Here is a 26,040-nt window from a genome sequence, read left to right on the forward strand (position 1 = left end):
TTTGATGTGGATGTGCACTGGATACCTGAAACACCATATCATGCATCATATAAACAATGATGATTATCTCATATCGGATTAATTGAATCATTATATATATAAAATGACATTTATAGAAATATCAATGCAATGTCTATTATGTAATGGAAAATTAACGTCAATCTCTATGGTGCAAGAAAGATTAAAGTTTATTTCCATATTATATATATGAATTAGATCCAAAAATATCTCACACAAAAGGAATGATAATATACTAAATTATTTACTTATTAATAAAATTATATGAATCCTACAAAACATTGTGATACTACGCTCTATTGTTTCTGTGCAGAGAACGATAGCAGTTTTCAGACATGAATCGAAACAAACATAAAGCTGGAAAAGAGAATATTTCAGACATTCGTCCACCTAAAAGAAGGAAACTAGGTTTTGTAATTTGTCCCATATATATAAAGATTATTTTTTCATCGCAGTATATGCAGGTGATTATATAAGAAATTTTTTGACGTGATTTTGCAGACACAAAATCTTCAATTAAATCACCGGAGATGGTTCAACCGGAGGAAACCAGAGCTATGTTGGGTGAGATTACAAATCAGGCATACAACGAACAAAGAGATGCAAGAACAAAAAGGTTTAACATCTTGCGGCAGAAGAGGAAATTTAGTGAAACAAATCCAACTCCTACAAAACCTAAACAGTTGAATATACAACCATCTATTCTACTCTCAGCTGCATCAGAAAGTTCTGAAAATCACTGTATCATTGAAAGTCACAGTAAGTGCATATCATGAAATATTAAGTTTCAATTTGTTGTGATTACGTGTTTGAAATTTTTTTATATGTGTACATTGGTATCCTTACAGTTGCTACTGCGAATATTGGTAATCCTCCTAAGAAGAGGATACAAAGGCATCAAGAACGCATATATGAAGGTTTCAAATTTACTGCTAAAGCCACAACTCAACCAGTATCTTCCTTCTTCAAAAATAATAGTCGTGGAACTTCAAGTGTTAGTCAGTGTACTGTTGATACGACACAACCCACACTAACTAGACCTACTAGACAGTTTCCCTGCAAATTGTCAAGTCAAAGGACTACACCTCAGCCTAGCAGTCAAAACCGTTGGTCAGGGAAATCTATTATCTCGAGCGTGGACTCAGATTCATCTGGTAATGAAAAGATATTGATATTGTAATTCATATGTATTTTTGTGGGAAATGTTTTTTATGACATTACTCGATCAGTATATCAGCTCTCGAGTTAACATGTGATTCTCACGATGTTAAATGTTATATGTTTTCACAATTATTCATTTCTATCATCAGATTGCTCAGAAGATTATTGGGCAAATACCAGTGATGAAGATCACAATCATGACATTTTGTCGGACACAGACACCGATGACGAACAGATCGATATTGTACAACGCCGAGCAGTAACCAACCAGGTGTTTGAGCGTTTTGCTCGAGCATTTGGTGATTCACTAACCAAAGTTAAACCAAGATCAACTGCTTCAGTTGTGTCGGCTAAAAAGGAGGAAGGTATAATTACATATTTTTGCAGCTTTCTGTTATAAAATTGTGGGTTGAACATACATATTACACTTTTGTTAAGTAAGCAATTGTGGATTATTTTCAACAGAGTATAAAGACGATGGGGACCTTGAAAATGAATGTCCAAAATGTGGGGCACTATTTTGGTTTAACGAAAGGATTGGCAAGACCCGGAAAACAAGAAAGCCCACATTTACAATGTGTTGTCTTAATGGTAAAATCAAGCTTCCTCTGCTTAAGGAACCCCCTGAATATCTTATGGGACTGCTAACCAAAGATGATGTTATTAGTAAGCATTTCCGGGACAATATTAGACCATTAAATATGATGTTTTCCTTTACATCACTTGGTGGCAAAATTGATAATTCTACCAACAGAGGTAGAGGACCGAAGATTTTTAAATTACATGGTGAAAATTATCATTTGATTGGAAGTGTGAAACCAAAGCCCGGTGAAACTGCCAAGTTTTCTCAGTTATATATACATGATACAGAAAACAAAGTTCAGAACAGGTTGTCAGCGTTAAGGTATGGCACTCGCTGTTTTCGGAACTGCTTTTAATTTAGCTTTCAGTGTTTTGTTTTTTCTGACACATCGACTACCAATTTCTTTTAATTAACTTGGAGTACGTTTATTATCTTAACAGTGGCAATTCTGAAAGGAGCAAAATCAGACCAGATTTGGTAGAGTCTATTATGAACATGTTACGGGGTTGTAATGTTCATGTGAAGACCTTCCGTAATGCGATGGATAGATTTAACAATGAATCTGAATGTCAGGATGTGTCACTGGTTTTGATCAATGATCGCCAGAAGGATGGCAGAGTATACAATTTGCCTACATCGTCTGAAGTGGCTGCTTTGGTTGTTGGAGATTTTCAGCTTAATATGGATAAAAGGGATATTATCTTGGAAAAAAATTCTGGGAAGCTAAAAAGGATCAACGAGTTGCATCCTTGCTATCTACCTCTTCAATATCCACTAATTTTTCCATACGGAGAGGATGGTTTTCGTCTAGGTATCAAGAATGGTTTTACAGGAATCACCAAAAATAAGAAAGCAAATATTAGCATGAGGGAATTCTTTGCATATCGAATACAAATTCGAAAGGTTGGATCACAAGCACTTTTACTTTCGAGGCGTTTACTACAGCAGTTTTTAGTTGATGCTTATACGATGATTGAAACTCAGCGTCTTCGATATATAAGGAAAAATCAGTCCAATTTGAGGTCATTGAATTATTCTAAATTTGTGGCTGCTGCAAATGATGGTCTTTCTTCTCTGCCTATCGAAGGAAACCGTATCATCATACCCTCATCATTCACAGGTGGTCCGAGATATATGCATCAGATGTATTTGGATTGTATGTCCATTTGCAAATACTTTGGTTTTCCAGATCTATTTATTACATTTACATGTAATCCTAAGTGGCCAGAGTTGATTCGATATTTTGAGAAATACAATCTTAGATCTGAAGACAGACCGGAATTGTGCTGCCGGCTATTCAAAGTTAAACTTGATAAATTGTTGGATGATCTAACGAAGAAACATTTGCTCGGAAAAACAGTTTCTGGTTAGTATTTTGTTACTAATTTCGATCAGTACATGTATTTGATATTTCATTCTGAATTATTTAAACTTGATCTCTTATCATTTTGCAGCTGTTTACACCATAGAGTTTCAAAAACGAGGGCTTCCACATGCGCATATTTTGCTATTCATGGATCCGACAGCTAAATTTCCAAGTTCTGATGATATTGATCGGATAATATCAGTTGAAATTCCTGATAAAAAGGAAGAGCCGCGTCTCTATGAGGTTGTAAGAGACACAATGATTCACGGACCATGTGGTGTTGTTAACAAGAATTCACCATGTATGATTGAAGGGCGGTGTACCAAATTCTTTCCTAGAAAGTTAGTGGAGAAGACTACAGTGGATTCGCAGGGGTATCCTATCTATCGGAGAAGAGAAGGTGGGTGTTTTGTTGAGAAGAAAGGAATTCAGTTGGACAACAGGTTTGTAGTTCCTTACAACAAGAAGCTACTTCTCGCTTATAATGCGCACATTAATGTTGAGTGGTGTAATCAGTCCCGATCTATTAAGTACTTATTTAAGTACATCCACAAAGGGCAAGACTGTGTCACAGCGACAGTTACTCAGAAAGTTAATAAGGAATCAAGTGGTTCAGGAACAACACAAAATAGTAGGAATGATGGAGAGCATGTAAACACTGCTGGAGGGTCTGTAGACACTGCAAGAGTATCATCAGGTGTTAACGCTGATGGGGAAACAGTAGGTGGTAACACTAATGGGGAAGCACTGGAACCAACTGTTGATGAAATTAAGAAATATTTTGATGCAAGGTATATCGTTCATATATCGTTTTGCTTAACGTAAAACTTTATCTATTGTGCTTATGAACTAATGTTATTTTTGTATTCTTACTGGTGCGTAGATACATATCATCTTGCGAGTCTACTTGGAGAATTTTGGCATTTCATACGCATTTCCGAAGTACACCAGTTGAAAAGCTAACATTTCACCTAGAAGGAGACCAACCGGTAATATATAGGGAAGGTGATACAGTGGAAACTGTTATGGCTCGCGTGAGTGTGATGAAAACTATGTTCTTAGCATGGTTTGATTGCTGTGAAGAATTCCCTGAAGCTAGATTACTCACCTATGCAGAAATGCCAACAAGATTCATATATGATGACAAGCAACAAAAATGGAGAAAACGGAAAAAAGGTTTTGTAATAGGTAGGTTACAGCATGTTTCTCCAAGTGAAGGACCATGTTACTATCTGAGGGTTTTGATAAATAAGATTAGAGGTCCTCGGTGTTATGATGATATCAAAACAGTTGATGGGATCGTTCAACCGAGTTTTGAAGAAGCATGTTATAAGCGTGGTTTGTTGGATGATGATCAAGAATATATTGAAGGAATAAAAGAATGTAGCTTTTGGGCATCAGGACCCTATGTGCGAAAGTTTTTTGCACAAATGCTTTTATCTGAAAGTTTATCAACTCCCAAATTGGTGTGGGAAGCAACCAAAGATATACTATCAGAAGATGTTTTGCACATTGAGAGAAAAAAGCGGGGAAATCCAGGTTAGTACACATCTTCTTCTTTCTACGGTTGTAATGAATTTCCATTGATTCGTAGAGAGATTTTTTATAAAGTTTGTTAAAATTGTGTAGGTTTGATATTGAGTGAAGAACAAATTCTCAATTGTACACTTTTGATGATTGACAAGATCTTGCGCAGTAAGAACAGTAGCCTGGATAAATGGAAATCATTGCCCCAACCCATTGATAACAATCAGTTAATATCAGATAATCAGGTCTTACAAGATGAACTTAGCTATCCTCAGGATGAGTTGCGCGTAAGTCATGAAGAATGGTTTCGACAGTTGACAGAGGAGCAGCGGGCTGTGTATGATCAGATCATAGGCTCCGTCTATAGTTCATTAGGTGGAGTTTTTTTTGTGTATGCATTTGGTGGGACAGGCAAAACTTTTTTGTGGAATATATTGTCCGCTGCTATCCGTTCTAGGGGAGATGTGGTGCTTAATGTGGCTTCTAGCGGCATTGCCGCTTTATTGCTTCCTGGGGGAAGGACTGCTCATTCCAGATTCAGCATTCCGATAAATCCTGATGAATTTTCTATTTGCAAGATACAACCTGGGAGTGATCAAGCTGAATTAATATCTAGAGCTTCTCTTATTATTTGGGATGAAGCTCCGATGATGAGCAAACGTTGCTTTGAGGCTTTAGATCGGAGTCTATGTGACATTATGAAGACTACAGATGAAAGACCTTTCGGTGGAAAAGTTGTTGTTTTTGGTGGTGATTTTAGACAAATACTCCCTGTAATTCCAAAAGGGAACCGAGCAGAAATAGTAATGGCGTCTCTGAACTCTTCGTATTTGTGGAGGCATTGCAAAGTTTTGGAGCTTACCAAAAACATGAGGCTTTTTTCAGAACCTGATAGTCGTGAAGTTGAGGAGATTACAGAGTTCTCTAAATGGATATTGGATTTAGGAAATGGGAAAATTAATGAGCCAAATGATGGAGAAATCATGATTGACATACCAAAGGATCTTCTGATTACTGAGTGCAACGATCCTACTGAGTCTATTGTTTCAGAAGTTTATGGGAATAAATTCAAAGATTCAAAAGACCCAATTTTTTTCCTGGAAAGAGCTATATTGTGTCCAACAAATGAAGATGTTGACATCATTAACAACTATATGCTTGATCACTCAACAGGTATTCGTAAAGGTTGTTTTTGTTTTAAATTTTTTCAAGCCTCGACACAGCAAGAAATGTCTATCTATTATTCTGCTCCCTTATGTTATGTCTTACGTTTCCCATGTAGGTGATGAAAGAATATTTTTGAGCTCTGATAGCATTGATCCAGCTGATACAAACTCGCAAGATGACTCAGTTTTCACGCCTGAATTTCTCAATAGTATTAAAATTTCAGGGTTGCCTAATCATTGTTTAAGGTTGAGGATTGGAACACCCGTGATGTTAATGAGAAATCTTGATTCTAATGATGGTTTGTGCAATGGGACAAGGTTGCAGATAAGTCAGTTGTCTTCTCACATTGTTGAAGCAAAGATTATCACAGGAACTAGAGTTGGTGAAAGGGTATTCTTACATCGTATTCTAATCACACCGACGGATTCTAAGATTCCTTTCAAGATGAGGCATAGGCAATTTCCATTGAAAGTGGCATTTGCAATGACGATAAATAAAAGTCAGGGTCAAACACTTGCGAAGGTAGGTTTGTATCTCCCTAGACCTGTTTTTTCACATGGACAGTTATATGTGGCTGTGTCTCGTGTGAAATCAAGGAAAGGATTAAAGATCCTTATTACTGACAAGGAGGGGAAACCACAGAGTTCAACTATGAATGTGGTTTACAAGGAAATTTTCCAGAACTTATTTGAAGATAAGGAAGAATAGGTGAGTATGTGTTTGATTTATGTTTTCAGTCGTAAGATGGCGAGTCTTTACAAAGCGTGTCTAATAAAGTATGTCGTGTAATAACCTATTTCATTTTTTTTTCCAGTGGAGCTACTTCAGTTTCTTTTGATAAGGATGTGCTGTAATGAAGCTATGATCATCTCATGTAAGTGTGTAGATATAATTTCTCTGCTGAATGTCTTTATCGGTTATATACTTGTATTACAAATATTATATTACACAGAGGATTTGTATATGTCTCTCATTTAGCAATCTCATTTAATCTTTTTCAGGACATTGCCGACATATCAAAAGACACAATTTGCAAGAAAAGACAATGTATACCTAAAGCACCAGAACTACAATACATGGCCAAGTCTACACATGGTAGCAAATTTTCTTATTCAGTTAAAACATTGGCTACGAGAATATCTATCCTTTTTTATAATCAGATTCTATCAGAAATGCCTATTTATTGGATTATTTAGATTTTTTCATTTCTCTTCATACTAACCTTATGTCGACAGACAGAGAGAATGACTTGTGGTGTTCTAACATGTGGGCTTCAATTCGTAGAGGTCCATTAAGAAAATGAATTTTGTTGGCCATTTTCTGGAAAAAAAGTTTACTGAAAATTAGTAATCATAATAGTTAATGCAGATTATGTATGCAATAATATTTTAATTATAACTTGGATTGTATTACTGATCTCTCTGATCGTAAATTTTTTTGCCTTATTCTCACTTTTCCATATTTATTTGTTATCATAAATATTCTTATATGCCTAAGATTATCATTATTGGTTTTTCCTATTATATATGCATAAGATAATCATTAATAACATTGGAATTAATTTTTCAAATCATTGTCACCTAAGTACCGCAAAGTAAATACAGTAATGAAAAGATCTTAGGATATATACTTCATAGATACATATACAGAAAGAGTATATCTTTTCTTACTATAGAAAGGTATAATATATAGTGTGTCTATATTGTTATGCACGTTCTATATTAATGAAATTTGCGTCCCAAGTCAATTATATCAAATATATGGTAGCATCGGTAGTATATAAGGTCTTCGAAACTAATTCTTTAACTCATACAATAGCAAAGAACAAAACAGCTTACCTTTGATTCTAGATGTTGACCTACGCATGTTTGACCGCCTTGGTTCCAGGCAAAAAGCAGCCTGCAATTCGTGTCAAGATAGTCAGAACATGGATGTCACCTTTTGGTTCAATTCGACCCAATACATGTATGGTTTTTGGAGATGAAAAAGTGAGTACTCTATTTACTAATTAAGTTTATTGTTTTATCATATAGTGTTCTGATGTATTGTTTAACGTATTTTAATAGGGTTCAATGATTGAAGCAACTTTGCCTTGGGGTGTGGTATTGCCGTATGAAATCAATCTTGACGAAGGTGATTGGTTTGAGATCTTAGATTTTAAACTAATTCATGCTTCTGGATTGATTCGAACAACAAGGAGCAAATACCATATCAACCTCACTCATGACTCCGTGGTTACGAAGATTCAGCCTATCACCGAGTGTAACTTTCTCTTTTGTGCGAGTTACAAAACCATCCTCCGTGGTCTATACCATCCTAAGTTCTGTATTGGTAATTCTATCCTTTATTTAAGACAAGTTTTATTAGTATCAAAATTATAGTATGGTTTCTTTATGTTTATTTTTTTTCGTATGTACAATCTAGGCCTATGTGGAGCTTTGGTTGAAGTAGGTGATATCCAAGATTTCCCCGAAGCGCAAGCAAACCAGTTTAATCATGGAAATCAACCCAGCATTCGGTTCTCCGTAATAAATATTGAGTGTGTGATATAGATTTTAATGTTTTCTGTTTACAGCAATTCAGATTAGATAACAGAATTCTTTAAATTCTTTGCAGTTTCACGCAAGTTAAGTGTGTTGCTTATGGATCTCTTGCTGAGAAGTTATATGAATACTGGTCTTCTACAACTGCAAATGTTGTTGTCTGTGTACTAAAGCTATGGAGAATTGAGTGGGGTAATGGTAAGTTTTATTTAGACTAATTAGCTGAAAATAAGTATTTAGTTTCTTAGCTGAACTGAGTTGTTGTGTTTTTAAGGTCGCTTCAGATGTCTTACAAACATTGAAGGCTGTTCGGATATTTTATTTGATCCTGAAATTCCTGAAATACATTACTTTAAATCAATGTAAGATTAATATTATTGAGGAAACCTTTATTTTATAATGTGAATATCATGTATACAGGGTTTATAAACAGTTTTCATTGGTAATGTTAATTTTTGTTTTCCAGGATTCCATTCACTACAGTTTGAGTCTAAAGCAAGAGAGCTGAAGACTTTGATTTACTATCTTATGCAAGTTCTATGTCTGCTTTTAGTTTGGGTTTTTTTATATTAAGATTTTAGTTTTGGATTTTATTATATTAAGGTTTTAGTTTTGGATTTTTTTATATTACAACGTATGTGTTTTAGAAGGTTAAAGAACTTTCAATTGCTGTACGCTGCAACTGTTTTCTTTTCAAGTGTTATAAGCCTTATATTATACTTGAATCTACTCTTACCTTCAATTAAAGAATCTCCGATGTCCAAATTTTTTTTTTTTTGATGAATCTCCTTCTTTTCAAGAGTTTACCGCTCAGGCACTTGATGAGTTCCTTGGGCATCTGAATCTAATTATGCACATACGAAAAACTTGGATAATCAATTTAATCTATACAAAAGAACCATAAATAGATCAGCATACCTAAGATCTGAACAGTTTTTTCTGGGTTTGCACCTTCAATTAAATGAATCGCCTTTGCTTGGAGTAAGTCACGGGATAGGAGTTCGTTCGCGAAGACGGTCTTCCCAAATACATAAATCGAAGACCCGTTTGGAGGAGATTTTAATTCAGAGAAAAGAAAGGAAGTCAAAGAACGACTTGAATCTGTTTAGCTTTGTTTATGACATGAATCGAAATCGGGACAAAAAGTGAAACGGATCGATTTCGTTCTTGCCGTAAAATTTATCCACCTTTAGTCTTATTTTTTATTCTTTTTTTATTAAGTTGAGCAAAATTATTTAAAACAAAAAACATAAAATCCAACCCAATGCGACTGAACTTAAACGCAGCCCACTGGGAACAATTAAAAATAAAACGCCAAACCCACTTATGTTGAGCCAACTTAATTTATCTTTGCAATATTCCAGAAGACAAATTCTAATTTTTTTCAGTCAATAAACTATTAATACATTCAAAACCGATAAGTATGGTTTATGTCTCATATTATAAGCTTATATACTAACTCACGCATATATAATTTAAACATGTAAAATAACTATTTCATCCTGCGCAAGGCGCGGGTTACTACCTAGTAACTTGATAAAGGGGTTAACATCCATTATTTTAGGATAAAATTGAATGTTTACGTTTGACAAATATTTTAGCTGGCCAAGTTACATCGAGCCCAATCAAGCATATAAAACACAAACTACGAGTATTTGTAGGAATAAATGAGGATATCAAATACATATTGTTAGGATACTATTATGTAAATACAAAATTTCTTAAGTAACTTTTTTGAGATGGTCCATAAAAAAATCACACATAAAAAAAGTCAAGACTTCTATTTTAATAGTATAGATTTTATTTACTTTATTTTATAACTATTTAGTTATATTTTTAGTCAAAAAAACTATTTAGTTATATTTTAAATGAATTCTGATGAATAAATAATCAAAAATAAAACTCTTGTATGTATTAGCGAACATATCTTTTCTTTTGATTTTTTTTTGGTTTCGAAGTGGAGCTGAAGTCACCAATCGATTCATGTTCATCCATTTTAAGTTCCTCAAATCTGGTTGCAAGCATGTCTTTTATGGAGCTCTGAAACTTTATTATTATATTGAAATAGAAAATACTTTATTTAAAAATGTGTTTATTTTAATGTGTTTTATGTAATATAAAACACACAATAATAATTATTTTGTATTTAAAATATTTAATAATAAATAATAATAATAAAAAATAGGTTAGTGTAAAGTTGGTGTTGTGGTTGGAAAAAACCAAATTTTAAATATTGAAATTACAGTAAAATATTGTGATTTCGCACTGACATAGTGTTATAAATTGGAAATGTTTTTATTAGACTATGTTTTGATTTTATATCTGGAGAGAGTGTTTTTGAATTTTTTGCTTAAGTCAGTATGAAATATGCACTACTATAAATTTGAGAAAGGAAAAGGCACAACACTTAAAGTTTATGTAGTATTTTAGAGGGATTCTGATGGCCGAAATCGTCAGAAATTCGTCGGAATAGACCGATTCCGACGAATTTCTGACGAACCAATCCGTCGGTATCGTTTTGTCGGAAAAAAATACTAATAAATATCTTAAAGAAATGTCTAACAAAATCTTTCAAATATCTTTTAGAATCTTTTTAAAAATATATTTTAGAAATTATCTACAAATTTTTTTATGGATTTATATTAATTATGACAAATATAAGTAGTATAGTGTAAATTACAAATAATTTTAAAGGTAAATTTGAAGTTTGCTGTCTTTTAGTATATGGGACTAAAAATTTGACACCAAAATATCTCCATTTGATAAACTTCTTATAAGGAGATATATAATATATATTATGATTAGTTTCGAAGTAAGCCAGTACTTGCTTCATTTGTGCATGATACCACATAAATTTATTTTGGGTGAATCCAGGTATAAACCTTTCGGTCCATCGAATTGAATTTGCACGTTGCATAACGCATTGAATAAAAAAGACATCACATAAACTGTTGGGAACAACATGTGCTTATTTGAATTCTCTTTCTCATTGTGATCTTTTGCAAATAGATTTTGTCCTTATTTGAACAAATATGAATAAACTACCAATATATATAAGTTTTGACTGGACGTGTACATTTTTTTTTTTGTAAAAGACTGGACGTGTACATTCTAAACCGATATCTCGTGTTTATACTGGATCACCTCTAAATTGTAATGACCTCTTTGGTGGTTGACTAATTTCCTAAAGTCTTACACGTCTCGTCATTTTTAGTCGAACAAATTAGCATTTAGAAATGTTTAGCTTGGGCTATCCAAAAAAGAAGAAATGTTTAGCTTGTCATCTTGTGCTAAAAAACTATTTGCTCGAATTATGATTTTTAAATTATCAATATAATTTTAAATATAGAACATTTTCAGGCTATTATATATGCGACGCACAAATTTTCATTTTAACCAGTAGACAATAGTAGTAGGAAAATAACTGCAGAACACAACAATAGTGTTAAATTCTTAGTGGTAACCTAATCATAAGATTTGATCAGGGCAACATGTAAATTTATAAATTCGATTCATGCTGAAATAAAATTGATGTTGTTTAGCGAGACAAAAATGAAATCATATCTTAAGTTTTATTTAAAATATCCGGAATAGGACTAATTGGCAGCACTATTTTTGGGAGATTAATTAGACTGACAACTAATATCATACAAATAATTTAGTTTGAAATTAATATATATGATTATGATCCAGATCTTTTTCATATATAGTTTATTAAAATATATGCAAAATTATTTAAAAGTATCATACTTAAAATTTGTTATAAGAATTGTAGTATTTTAAATATTGACAAAATATATTCAATATATATAATCAAATTTGGATATGGATATGAGTACGAATGTTCTAAGATATATCAATGTATCTGTGTCAGATCCTAGTTGGCATTGTACAAGCATTTTTCAAGATAAGTTATTGGGAAGTAATATATATAATATTTTTACATTAAACTTTAGCATCTAATTTTACTTTTTGAATAAAAAAAGGGAGGTGGTCATGTTTATCTTGTCGACGATGGCCTTTCGTCGACGTCGTGCATGTTTTTCTGCCGTACCTTCTTGTCCTATATTTTGTCTTCTTCTGTAGTTAGTTGCTACAGAATAATATATTGCATATATGCTGACAAACAAAGTTAATACATGTATATAATACATATGCCTATTTTGCTCTTTTTATGATTTCATAAAGTACACTGACAAACAAATATATAAAACGCCTGTCGCTAAGATCTTCCTCTGAAATTTATGTGCAAGAGAATCACACGTGTTGCTCCGATCAAGATAGATATAATCAATGGATAGAAATAAAATTGTTAAAAATGAGAAATAAAAACAATAGTAAATGATGATAAAAATAGAGGTCCAGTTATCTAAATTGTACGGAGACATTGTCTGATATCAAATTTTTGTGATATCAAATTTCAGATATCAAATTTGTGTGATATCAATTTTGTTTTCAGTTAAATTTGGTTCTACATATATATATACATACATATCAATGTCGTTCACCATGAGGAAAAAAACTATAACAAAAACTAACAAAGGTTTTGGACTTGACTTGTAGCGTTAATGTATGTATATAAGGTAAATAGCCAAATAGTAAAAGAAAAAAAAAAAGAGAAATCTCGGTAAAAAATGCTATGGAATTGTCATATAAATAAATATTGAAGGATTATTGATGTGTTTTAATTATATTTTGAACACGCTCTTTAGTCATCATTCTATGCCTCTATGGCATAAGCTGTCAGAGACTAAACCGAAAGAATTGCAGGTGAACTATACCAAGATTAGTCATGGGATCTGTTGACTGAATATTACTGATTTCAACTGAGTATCTAAAACGCGTGTAGGACTTAATCAATGAATAAAGTTACCGAGAAAACTGTGTGTCATAATATCGAATCCTTTTTTTTTTTTTTTTTGACATCGAAAGAAATAAACTTAGAGCTATATGGCAGCCTCTTGGCCAGCAAAAACTAGCCAACTCGGTGCAATAGCGTCAACGTACGGTGAGCTTACTACGCGTGTTCGTCCACCTTTGGTAAGGCAGTCAGCACGAACGTTTAAAGATCTGGAGATATAAACTATGGAGAAGTCTTGGAATTCAGATGATAGAGCTTTAATTTCATCCAATTCCGATGCCAGTGCTGGTAAATCTTTTTCCTGTTGTAAGAGTTTAACAAGTTGCTCACAGTCTGATTCAAAGCGCACCTCTGTTATCCTTGATTTTAACAGTTCTTGCATAGCCCATATCAGGCCTTCAGCTTCAGCATGTAGGGGTGAGGCAGCCGCGCTTTCCCCTTGCGCACCGAACAGAGACGTCAAACCTGCATAAAGCAAAACAAAACCCCACCCAGCTTTGTCCAAGTCGTTTGTCCAGGAGGCGTCGAATTGGCATCTCCACCGGCTTACAATGAGTTCCTGCGTCGGGATAAAAGGACTCCTTTGCTGCTCTTCGGAGTCGAGGATCTCTGTGGCTTGTTGAGCTATAATCCAGCTCTCTGCTTCCTTTATTGCTTGGTGCATTGTATCTAACGGTGAGATGTCTTTATTTTTGAAAACTTTCTCGTTACGCGCCTTCCATATATACCAAGCAATCCATGGGAAAGTAGTCATCACTTCTGGACTCACACCTCTCTTCTTTGCACGGAAAAGAAGGAAATCGATGTTAGCATAAAGTGACGTACACGGGGAAATCCCCGGAGAAGTCGGTATGGGTGATAAGGCCCAGCACTATAAGGCGGGGGGACATTCAAATAGGGTATGATTTATAGATTCGCTCTCGGCCCCACACCTACTGCAGGTGGACTCCCTGGAACAGTGCCTTCCATGTAGCTGTGCTGCTGTCGCTAAAAAACCGGATGTGACCTGCCATAGGAAGTGTTTTAGCTTACGCGAAGCTTTCATTTTCCATACTGCAGCTTTCAGAGCCGTTGTACTAGGTTATGCGGCTATGTGGCTTCCTGCTCTGAGGCGCATGTCATGTGCAACCGAGTATCCCGACTTAACTGTGTATAATCCAGACTTTGTAAAGTCCCAACTGAAGCTATCGGGGCGCCCTGTTCTGCTCACCCGGAGCGAAACTATATGGGGTATGTCCTCTTCTGCAACAAAAAGCCTCAGCAGGTCTAGTTTCCATGTCATCGCATTCGCATCTATAAGATGGTATACCCGTAGCTCCTCATCTCGAGGGAAAGCAATATTGTTAGGAGGACGCGCTGGTTTCGTGGGGAGCCATGGCTCTTCCCACTCTTTAGTATCATGTCCATTCCCAATCCTCTTTCGAAGGCCTTGCTGCAGAACTGGTTTTGAGGCTAAGATACTTCGCCATCCATAGGAAGGGTTATTGGCCCTCCCGACCGTCATAGGACTAGAGTGTCTATAATACCGTCCTTTAAGTACTCTGGCCAGTAGAGAGTGAGGGTACTTGAGAAGTCTCCACATCTGTTTCGCTAGGAGGGCGAGGTTAAAATCATGAAAATCACGGAACCCAAGTCCGCCCTCTTCCAACGGTACACATATTTTGTCCCAGGCCACCCAATGAAGGCCTCTATTGTTGAGTTTAGTACTCCACCAGAACCGCGAGACAGCGCTCGTTAGGTTCTTTGTTATCCCTTGAGGCAGAAGGTAGCAAGACATAACATATGATGGGACTGCTTGTTCTACTGATTTAATCTGAACTTCTTTTCCCCCTTTGGATAGAAGTTTCGTCGACCATGTATTGGTACGATCATTCAATCACTCTTGTACGAAGCTAAAAACCTGTTTTTTCGAACCACAGATCTTTTCCGGTAGGCCGAGGTACATACCCATTCCACCCTCTAGGTTGATATCCAGCGACCTTTTCAGGTCATTTTTTGAGGACGCTACCACCTTAGAACCGAACATAACTGAAGATTTTGACTTATTCAGTTGTTGTCCTGAAGCGTTTCCGTAGACGTCAATGATTCGCATGAGCTCTCTACATTCTCATTGCTCTGCTTTACAGAAAAAAGACTGTCGTCAGCGAACAGGAGGTGTGATATTGGAGGACATGCTCTCGCAATCTTTATTCCAGTAATCTTCTTTTCTCTTTCAGCATGCTTCAGCTGTGAGATAAGAACTTCAGTACAAAGGATGAAGAGAAAAGGTGACAAAGGGTCACCCTGTCGCAAGCCTCGAGATGGGATAATATTGCCTTTGGCCTCTCCATTGATCAAGACCTGGTATGAGACCGATGATATACATTGCATGATCATCTGGATCCATCTCTCCTCGAAACCCAACTTCTCCATTAATGTTTCTAGGAAGCTCCACTCCACCCGATCGTACGCTTTACTCATGTCCGTCTTAATAGCCATGTATTTGTTTTGGCAGCTCGGGTTGGTTCTCAAAGCATGGAACATTTCTTGCGCGACGAGGATGTTATCTGTAATAAGCCTACGAGCCACAAAGGCCGACTGTGTCTCTGAGATTAACTTGGGGAGAACTTTCTTTAATCGAGATGATAGCACTTTGGAAATTATCTTGTAGCTTACATTGCATAAGCTGATAGGCCGAAATTCCGTCATGGACTTAGGTCTTTCTGTCTTCGGAATCAGACATATATTCGTCTGATTCATACGTTCATCTAGTTCCCCGTGGCGAAAAAGTCTTGAACTGTAGACACGATAATATCGAATCCTTTTAACATCTTCCTTAATCTATATTTACAACACAGATAACATTTAATGGAATGTTATTAGGTGTAATCTATTACAGATACTTTTTTCTTCGTTTACTTAGATAATCATCGCTCAAATAGATCCTAATATATATTTATCATATAGTACAAAAGAAGAGACAAAAGAAAAGTTTTTCTTTATAGCCGAAATTGAGCAAGTCAAAAAGTAAGAAGCGTTGTTGGAGCAAAAGCAACAAAGATAGGAATTGCTGTCAAGGGGGGATTCACACACTTTGCGGCTTTCACATCCAACGGTCGACATTTCTCTAACATCAATTTCACATTTTAAATTCCATTTTTTGTAATAATCAGTGCGTCCAAGTAGTCGGCAAGTGGGATTGTCAATATTCAATTGAAGCAGGGAAACATACAGTCTCCCCTCTTAATAATTTTTTTTTTTTTTCCATCTAATTTTTTTATTAATGAGTCAAGGTCCAAGCCCAACACAAAGAGACAAAGGCCCAACCAACGGGCTAAAAGAAAACACGGGCAACAACAACGGACTTCAACAAAGGCCCAAGAGACAAAAGAGCCCAAGGGAAAACCCGATGACGAGACTTGGCGACGTGTTGAAACGAAGGTATCGAGGGACACGTGCCAACCAAATCCTCCACCACCTTCACCGATTGGAAAGCCACCGCCGGAAGCTTAATCGGCGATCCACCGGAACATACCGGAACAGGAACCCGTCTAAAGAATTCCGACGACCACTTTAATGGAAGATGGAGACACCATAATCCACAACGCCTAAGCCTTCAACGTCAGTACTCTGATTATAGGAAAGCATCAATCGACCGAAATCGAGAGCATAACCAAAGACAATGAACAGCAACCGAGAGAAGACATAAACGTCAAACAGATCTACGCTTCATAGAAAGGGTTCAATTGAAACACAATCAATCCAAAAAACCTCCGAATTTCATTGGAGGATGGACCGAGAATCAATTGAACAGAGAGGAGAAGTAGATCAAACAAAGCAGGAAAAAAACCCGGTGAAAATCCGCCGTCGCCTTCGTGGAGAGCGCGACGCAGACGACCAAGCCGAATATCCAACACCGAGAGAACAGGCGCAGACATCGGAGTCACAAGTCGGACGACCACCAGAAGGATAAGCACGCCACCGGAGACAAAAGCCAACCGTTCTTACTGGAGGGGAAAGCAAGAACGTCGGAGTCAAAATCCGGTCGGATGAAACCGAAGCCGGGAGAAACCAAACATCAAGCTCTCTCACGCTCTAACCCAACTCATACCTCTCTGAAAGATTTTGGATTGATAAGAGAAGTAGAGAACGAGAGAAAATTCTCTCACTGAAAGAGGAGAGAGAGCCTGTAAAATGTTTTAATATCCCCTCTTAATAATTTTCTATTAAGACTAGAGTTATCAACTCAAAAAATTAGTAATAAATGTTTGATCAATACAAAAATAGTAATAAATGTACCACCTGACCTCATATATTTTGTATATATGTATCCTAAGTTTTGTTCTATTTTTAATGTAAAATGCTAATACAAAATAATGATTTATATCGGCTAGTCTCAAATCAAATATAATTTCAGAATAAAAAACAAACTCTACTTAGTTGATAACCGAACTCTAATACCATACATAAATTTACATCATATTTTGGAAAAAGTAAAAGTATATATATAAGTTTTAATTTAGCTAATTACCCTTAGTTTTAAGTCAAAACTATAAAAAAACAGTTTTTATAAAAGCTTTTTTTTAATTTTTGGGTTTTTTTTTATATAAGGAAAAACAAAGAAAAACAAAACACCTTCAATCGATATTCTCTATTAAATCAAAATTTACCACTAAATCAGAAAAGCAAATGGCTACAAAATAGGAAACCTAAAGCCAAAAAGGCTCGTAGGAAGTTAGGAACCAAGCCGTCCGAGCAACCGGCCACGTCCACTAACACGCGCTGTCCATCAGATTTACCTAGAATACAAACCAAATATGATAATACCACAACTAACGGTGAGAAATTTGAAACTAGCCAGCGAGTGCGAGAAGTGGAGGCAATGTCTCCAAAATGAGAGATTTCAAGAGAAAGAGACAATATAATTATATGTCAATTTCCAACTTTCAAAGTTTTCTTGTTTGTTTAAAATTTATTAAATATCTTGGACGATTTGGTGACATTACCTCTACATGTTTCTTGGACATGAAAACAGATGGGTGAGAACAAGCTAAGCGTTGACGTACCTATCACAAAGATCCCTTTAAGATATAATAGTTGATTGCGTTCGCTGCTTGAATTTGCATGTGATCGATAATAATGTGTTGGAGTTGCGTTTCTAGACTCTCATGTCTCAAGAATAGAGACACTCTCTTTTTCTTTTACTTTTTCTAGTAATTTTAGCCTAATAAGTAACCACCCTCCCACTCACTCTTTGCAACACCTCTCCCTTGTTGTAATGTTTCTGCCTAACTTTATATTCGCCTATTTTCATCCTCATCTTTAGTTAGTTACCCATCACATTATAATATATGACACTAGCACCACAATTTTATTATTCTATTTTCACTATATTGGTTCAAAGGTGCGTATTTAACCACCAACAATTCCTCCAATAAATAAAAATGGCAATTCCTCCATAAATCCCATGTTACGTTCTATGGGTTCAATTGTATATTTGAATTACAATCTTCTAATTAAACCCCACTAACCATTAGCTTCTTCTTTCCTTTAGCATTCTGTAAAATACATTTTCAAACACTGAAACATGTTATATTTGTAAATTGTGTCAAATCATATTTGAGAGTTAAAAACACGCAAAATTACGTTTAACACTGTCAAGTCCTATCTTAAATATCATCGGTGATTCAGTTTAATGGCTAAACCGATCTTCTGTCTGATTTCCACTCGCTCATCAGGGTTTCAAGCCCCACTTGGGTTACTGGCGTAATGGGCCAGGCCAATATGATAGGGTCTACGTTCCACATGTCAGGGATTTTAAAACATACACAAGAAGAGCTTATAAAACAATCTACTGAGAAATAGTGATCCGAAGTAAAGTGCAGTAATCGAATTCGAATGAGTCCAACAAAATGTAAATGAAGTTTGCAAAGGCACTAGAACAAAGACTCAAAAGCACACACTAAAAACTAAACATAACATAGCAAAGACTTCACACAACAGCTACTTTGCGAGAGAGACATCATCATCTGTTTGCTCATACATCATTCTTCTGCTGGAGGCGAACGAGAGTGGCTGATTCAATTCAAAGCAACAAAGAGTGTTAAAATATGGTATTGATAACAAAAAAAAATGTAATTTTAAGATAGTTTTGCGATGGTGCACCTCTCGCGTATGGGGCTGTCTGCACCATCATATCCTCTTCCAGCCTCTTCTTCTTCCATTATCGGTCCAGGGCTTTCTACTTGACCATTCTCAGGGCTAGACTTAGACCTTGACCTCTCCCTCTCCCTCTCCCTCTCCCTCCTCTTCTCATACGGAGGAGGACTCCTGCTTTCACCACGTCCGTTTCTTGGACTACGGTCCCTCACAGCTCCGTTCTCTGGGCTAGCCTCCTTCTCCCTCCTGCGGTCATCTCTCTTATAATCAGGACTAGCCTCCTTCTCCCTCATACGGTCATCCCTCTTATAATCAGGGCTATCGACCCTCTCCCTCCTCCGATCATCCCTCTTGTAGTCAGGGCTAACCCTGGCTCTCCTGTAAGGACTCGGGCTGCGTCTTCCTCTGCCGTAGTCAGGACTGCCTCTTTCTCTTCTGTAAGGACTAGGTGATCGCCTTCTCCTATCGGGAGACCTATCACGACGTCTCTCGGGGCTGTATCCGTTTCCTCTAGCATCATCATCTTTCATTGCATACTCCACTGAGATCACCTTATCCATAAGGTTACTGCAAACACAAAATAGAAGTTGACGATGTGAGCTTGAAGCCAAAGGAAAGGAGACTGTGAAATGAACAAAGAAAGAAACCTTGAGTTTGTAGCATCAAGTGCTCTGGTGGCGTCTTCTTGCAACTCGTATTGGATAAATGCGAAGTTCCTTCTGATCCTAACGTTAACGATTTTTCCATACGGCTCGAAATGTCTCTCCAAGTCACGGGTCCTAGTGCTCTCTGCGTCGAAGTTGATGACAAAGAGAGTCTTGGAAGGTCGCAGGCTTGATGATCTCCTTGAACCACTTGATCTTGTAGGAGCTCCACGCTCATTCTACACCAAACCATTAAAAAATTAGCATTCATTCACTAAATCTGTTATAAGAGTAGTAAAGAAACGATAAGTCAATTTTGCTACCTTAGTCCACTCAACACGGAGTCTGCGTCCCTTACGGCCATACTCATAGCGGTCAAGCGCTCGGATAGCATCTTCAGCATCCCTTTCGTTTTCCATATAGACAAAAGCAAACCCTGGAGAAAGAAAGAAACAAAACAGGCAGAGGTCCAGAACATAAGAATAGTCAAATAAACTAGAAGAAAACTCATCCAACACAGAAGACCGTCCTCTTTACATCGGCAGCATCAAGTAAAATTTTCGTAACATTCACAAAGAGAGAAGAGCCTAGAAAGTCTTCAAACTATTTTAAGTAACTAGTGAAGCAGTTTGACAGACCTTAGCATTATGGGATTTAATATGTCAACTGAAAACGTTGAGGGTCATTAGACGGAGAGAAGAAATAAGGTGGTGCATACTCCAGATTTGAGCTGCTGTGAGAGGTTGGTATGATTCTACGAGGGGGGAATGAAATGCAACTAAGTCGAGGATATGGGAAGGTAGTGTGCTATTGCGGATGAAGTACTTGTTTTCTCGTTAGAACTTCAATGCCGTCTGCTTGAGTGCGTGGGTGAAGTTGAGATGGGCATACGTATGTGAGGGAACAAGACACGAGGGTGTGACAACGGTACGTACTCCCAAAGTTAATGAAATGATGGAATCGAGAGTTTGGCTCCCAAGTTAACAAGAAAGAAAGAAACAAGAGAGCTTACCAGCTTTCATGTCAACCCTGTCGACCTTGCCGTATCTTCTGAAAAGGCGCTCAAGATCACCTTCACGAGCGTCATACTCAAAGTTGCCACAGAACACAGGTCTCATCTTCCCCTACTACACCATTTATTAAACAATCGGAAACAAACCAACGATCGAGTACTAAGACCTAAATTCAAAGTCAATTACATCATAAAATCTAATTGAAAGGCAGCTAAAGTATTCATCTTTGTAGCAGATGATAAAACCTCAGATCTGATATCATCAAATCTTAGGAGCAAATCGAGCAATTGAGTTTGAAAAGAGAGATACTGAACTTCATCAGATGGTGAAATCTATTTCAGTTTTACCTTTAGCGAGAGGTTGAAAAGCCCCTACCGCCCCTCTACAGTCGAAACCCTAGAAGAGGACGAAGAAGAGGCTCTTTTAGATTTTTTTTTTTCTTTTGGCTTTCTTCGAGCCTCGCGAGAGATAAATGAATGTGAGAAACTGATACTTCTTTTTTTTTTCTTTTTAAAAGATATTTTTGGCCCTTTTTAACTTTAAATAAGTATTTCAAGTTTTTTTTTGAGAAAAAGACAAAAATAGCACTAAATCAAGTTTATGTTCGCAAACTAGCACTCAAGGTCAAAAGTCACAAAAATAGCACTTAATGTTTTATCAAAAGTCACAAACTTAGGGTTTAGAGTTAAAGGGTGGGATTTAGGATTTAGGGTTTAGGCAAAATATGAATCTTTAATGATATTAACTAAAAGTTGTTTTTAATATGTAAGTATTTTATCTATTTAGTTAATATCATTTAGGATTCATATTTTTTGTGTCACAAAAAAATATGCAATATATACATTTTTATCTATTTATAAACTTATATCTTTCAAAATTTTAATCAAATATAAGAGTTTGGGGATGTATATAGAGCTAATTGACTTCTTTTTTTAAACACATAGAGCTAATTGACTATTTCACTGTATATTGTAGCAAATAAATGTTATGCAGCTAAAAACGAATTACATACGAAAGAATTCTCAAAACACTCCCTGACGCCTGTCCCGAGAGTTTTCTTTACCCTCAAGTCGAAAGAAAGATCCTGACACTTCATGCTATAAACCATCAGATTTTTCGCTGGCCTTTTTGAATTGTTTCTTTTTTCGAGAAGTCTCTACTGGATAATAGCAAGCTTGATAGATTACACACCGGATTCTTCCCCCAACCATTGTCGGAGGGACCGCCACCGCCTCCAGTCTCGCCGGAAAACACACAGTATGACGCTCCCACAAAGCTTACACACCAGTAACCGAAGCAGAAGGCCCAACAAAGATCTTGGAAGCGCTCCTCTCAAAACAAATCTCCCAGCTCAGAATAAGGAAACCGAAAAGCACAAGCTGGTATTCTCAGATGTAAGGAAGTTTTCAAACGGGATTCCGTTTTAACTGCTCACCACCGACTTATAACTGTAGATCTGGAAAACGGGGCTCCGTTACGCAGTCACATAACCTTCCTGATACAGAAACAACAAAACTGTCTCTTCTTAAATACCCTCTGGAGGCTCCATCCTCAGGATTACCTGCATTTATTACAGGCATCTACTTAATAAGCTCTCCTCTCAGCATTTAAGGAGTGGCTACGGATCCTTACAAGCAACAAGTTGCACTACTTTCTCGTCAAACACCTATTCAACCTCAGAAATCACCACGAAACCGACGAACTCTCGCTAGGACTGTTATACTGCAAATAGCGTCCCAACCACCATGGAAAAACGAAGATTGTCAGTGTTCGAGAAGGGGAAAAGCGTTGCTAAAGACATGTACCAAGCACCGCGAACTGGAAGAATCCAAATTGAGGAAACCGAGAATGCCTATCTCACCCACAAACATTCCTTAACCCTCATCGGCAAGGTAACAAACCCCTCTGCTCAGAAGGTCTGGGCACTGCTAGCCTTCTTCACAGAGCATTGAAAAACGGAAAGAAAGCCAATAGGCGCTGACCTGGGACAAGGCCTATTCCAGTTTCAGTTTGAACTTGAATCTGATCTACTGGCGGTCCTAGATAAAAGACCATATCACTACAGTCGATAGATGGTTATCCTTCAGCGATGGGAACCAACTACCTCGCCTCATTTCCCATCTCTCATACCTTTCTGGATAAAAGTCCAAGGAATCCCAATCCACCTTTGGACAGAAGATACCATCAAAAGACTTGGAGAAGACATAGGAGTCTATGAAGAAGCAGACATCACCTCCTTGACAGTGAGAATGAGAGTATACATCAATGGCCGCCTCCCTCTAATCAAACAATCGATTATTGAGTACAAAGGAGGTAATGAGGTGACTGCCCATTTCGTGTACGAAAGGCTTGAGAAGCACTGCTCTTGCTGCAACAGACTCGATCACGACATTCATGATTGTTTGGAGGCAAAGGCTCGGAAGAGAGCGGCAAAAAAGGCAAAGGAAGCCGAAGAAAATCCTTACCGGGTTAAGGATACAAAGGAAAAGGAAGACAAAGCTAGAGTCACTGACCCCCAGCTTACGCTTTCAACAACAGGGGATAGGTTTGATAGCCGTCGATCATATGACTCAGACTATCACCGTAAGAGAAGAGACCGCGAAGAGCATGGGAGAACCACTCGCCACCACCCTTACAGAAGATCTGAGAGGGGATCCTCTGGAGAAAGAGGAAGCCAATACCTACCTACTCAAAGGCAGAGACAACCTTATCATAAAACTCAAGACCGCCACTCTCGTGAACCAGGATACAGAGCTGACAGCAGAGACCCTCATTGGGAGCAACCTTACCCCTCTTATCATATAGACAGACACACCAGGAATTATGGGTATGAACCCTGATGATCCCGAAATGATGATGTAGCCAATGGAATAGACCGGTCAAAAACAGAGTTAAGTTCCTCGGTAGGAGGGGCTCTTCCTTCAGTGTTACAAAACTCTGTTCCGCAAGAAGCTATGGATAAAGCAATGGGAGAACTCCGAGACGTAATGATCCAATACACGTCATGTGCTGATCCAACTGAAAGTGCTGCTCGGAAGGAACGTATGCGACAAGCTGAAGCCCAAGGAGATATGGAAGATATCGCATTACAAATGGCAAAGGACGCCCTAGGCATTTCTACTCCAGCACTCCAAACGGAGCCAACCGCAGAAAGCTCCCCCAGAATTCCTGCAATACTCAGACTTGGACACCGAGTTACCGAGAAGAGAGCGAAGGAACCCTCAGACGCCCAAGCCAAACGAAAGCCTGGTAGGCCCCCTGGGAAGAAGAAACCCCATGCTAGCCCTCTCAAGCTAACAGGAGGCACAGTAAGCAGGAGAAAAGTGCCACCAAAGGCCCAGCAAAACAATCGAAGAACTGGAACTGGGACCAACAAGGCACAGAAGCAGCCACTAGTGGAAGAGAAAGAGAAGGGGGATCCCGATCAGCTGCAAACCAGATAGCCTCCAACCAGAGTTTTGAAAACCAACCTATAAGCAACCTCCTCCCAAAGAAGATGAAGCCAAAGAGGAAGATGGATTTTCCAAATCCATCAACTCCCGTTCCTTAAAGATAATGGCTTGGAACTGTCAAGGGTTGGGGAGTCCCGAGACAGTTCAACGACTGAGAGAGATCAAGCGCACCATAGGACCGGACATCCTGTTCCTCTCAGAAACTAAAAACCCCAATGCGACAGTACTATCCAAGACACGCGAACTAGAGTACGATTCTCATCATATCGTTCCCCCTACCGGTGTGTGCGCGGGGGGAAGTACTCTTCTATGGAAAGAACATGTAAAACTTGAGATTCTAAGTTCTTCGAACAACCTGATTGATACATCTATTGAGTTCGAAGGAAAACCCTTCTTTGCTTCCTTCATTTATGGAGATACAAATATTGCGGTGCGCAGACTATTTTGGGAGAAACTACTTACATGCAACGAATCCCGTGGGGGTCCATGGTATATCACTGGAGACTTCAATGATCTCATCAGCAACGAAGAAAAGGAGGGCGGGCCTGCTCGTCCAGAAGGATCATTTTCCGACCTACGCACCTTTTTCTCCGAAGGTGATCTCTATGACCTTCAACATTCGGGAGACCCATTATCCTGGCGCAGACAGAGGGGTGATTACCTGGTTAGGTGTAGACTTGACAGAGCGGCCACTAACACTTCATGGGCAGAAATGTTTCCCACTGCTCGGTGCCATTACCTCGATTACGAAGGATCCGATCACAAGCCACTTCTCACGCTACTGGAACCACATAAAAAGAAAAGACAAGGACTGTTCCGCTATGACAGACACCTAAAGGACAATGCTGAGATAAAAGAGCTGGTTCGCGCTATATGGGAGGAAGAACTATCACTTACAGTGCGGGAAAAGATAGAGGCCAGTCGCAAAGCTATCTCAAAATGGAACAAGAACCAACAGAGAAACAGTAGAGTGATCATTGAAGACAAAAAAGAAAAGCTTGAAGTAGTTTTGACAGCTGGGGAAAATGACACGATGCTAATCAAACAGATCTCCTCTGAACTAATAGCGGCTTATCTAGCTGAAGAGGCCTATTGGAAGCAACGGAGCCGGCTACTATGGCTCAAACTAGGAGACCGTAACTCCGGATTTTTCCACTCGGTAACTAAGGGCAGAAGGAGAGCAAACAGACTATGCGTGATCGAAGATGAGCATGGCAAATCGGTACACAAAGAAGAACAAATCTCCCAGGTCATTGTCTCATACTTTGGGAAGCTCTTCTCTTCTTCAGCCACAAATTGCGCTGACACAGTCAATTTTGCGCTGGATCCGGTCATTACTGAGGAGCAGAACAGCCTACTTATACGCCTGCCTACAGCTTCCGAGATTAGAGAGGCTGTGTTCTCGATCCATGCGGATAAAGCCCCGGGGCCAGATGGGTTTTCCCAAGATTCTACCACTCCAACTGGGACAGCGTTGGCGAATCAATAACCAAGGAGGTCCAGCAGTTCTTCACCTCAGGATCCCTCCCGGAAAAGATAAATGGCACGCATATCCACCTTATTCCGA

The 26,040-nt window shown here is 37.8% G+C and overlaps 6 protein-coding genes across 8 annotated transcripts; 4 read left to right on the forward strand and 2 right to left on the reverse strand.

Moving 5' to 3' along the window:
• The first annotated feature begins 548 nt into the window (after positions 1–548).
• On the forward strand, positions 549–5,642 carry LOC106383854. Its single transcript, XM_048749360.1, has 7 exons — positions 549–777; positions 867–1,172; positions 1,329–1,544; positions 3,217–3,919; positions 4,012–4,667; positions 4,758–5,428; positions 5,601–5,642. The coding sequence occupies exons 1-7, from the start codon at positions 549–551 to the stop codon at positions 5,640–5,642; spliced, it is 2,823 nt and encodes a 940-aa protein (XP_048605317.1).
• On the forward strand, positions 5,429–7,040 carry LOC125584235 (ATP-dependent DNA helicase PIF1-like). Its single transcript, XM_048752377.1, has one exon. It carries the CDS (start codon positions 5,712–5,714, stop codon positions 6,528–6,530), a length of 819 nt encoding a protein of 272 aa, XP_048608334.1. The 5' UTR covers positions 5,429–5,711; the 3' UTR covers positions 6,531–7,040.
• Positions 7,041–7,672: 632 nt separating this feature from the next.
• On the forward strand, positions 7,673–8,853 carry LOC106383853. The gene is made up of 6 exons (XM_013823907.1): positions 7,673–7,810; positions 7,889–8,153; positions 8,247–8,340; positions 8,439–8,563; positions 8,640–8,727; positions 8,832–8,853. Exons 1-6 carry the CDS (start codon positions 7,673–7,675, stop codon positions 8,851–8,853), a joined length of 732 nt encoding a protein of 243 aa, XP_013679361.1.
• A 5,454-nt stretch (positions 8,854–14,307) lies between these two features.
• Positions 14,308–15,003, reverse strand: LOC106383851 (uncharacterized mitochondrial protein AtMg00310-like). Its single transcript, XM_013823906.1, has one exon. The coding sequence runs from the start codon at positions 15,001–15,003 to the stop codon at positions 14,308–14,310; it is 696 nt and encodes a 231-aa protein (XP_013679360.1).
• A 4,038-nt stretch (positions 15,004–19,041) lies between these two features.
• On the reverse strand, positions 19,042–21,528 carry LOC111212091 (serine/arginine-rich splicing factor RS41-like). Of its 3 annotated transcripts, none has more exons than XM_022713504.2 (6): positions 21,369–21,528; positions 21,021–21,135; positions 20,332–20,444; positions 20,012–20,247; positions 19,371–19,931; positions 19,042–19,280 (listed from the first exon to the last, which is right to left on the reverse strand). In XM_022713504.2, the coding sequence occupies exons 2-6, from the start codon at positions 21,124–21,126 to the stop codon at positions 19,250–19,252; spliced, it is 1,047 nt and encodes a 348-aa protein (XP_022569225.1). In that variant the 5' UTR covers positions 21,127–21,135; positions 21,369–21,528; the 3' UTR covers positions 19,042–19,249. The 3 variants fall into 3 exon arrangements, with proteins under 3 accessions (XP_022569225.1, XP_022569226.1, XP_048608336.1); XM_022713505.2 differs by having other exon boundaries at positions 20,647–21,135; positions 21,369–21,504; XM_048752379.1 differs by lacking the exon at positions 21,369–21,528 and having other exon boundaries at positions 20,647–21,136.
• A 3,048-nt stretch (positions 21,529–24,576) lies between these two features.
• On the forward strand, positions 24,577–25,962 carry LOC111212079. The gene has a single exon (XM_022713492.1). The coding sequence runs from the start codon at positions 24,577–24,579 to the stop codon at positions 25,960–25,962; it is 1,386 nt and encodes a 461-aa protein (XP_022569213.1).
• The last annotated feature ends 78 nt before the right edge of the window (positions 25,963–26,040 follow it).

This window comes from Brassica napus, chromosome C3 (genome assembly GCF_020379485.1).
Source record: "Brassica napus cultivar Da-Ae chromosome C3, Da-Ae, whole genome shotgun sequence".
Lineage (NCBI taxonomy): Eukaryota > Viridiplantae > Streptophyta > Magnoliopsida > Brassicales > Brassicaceae > Brassica > Brassica napus.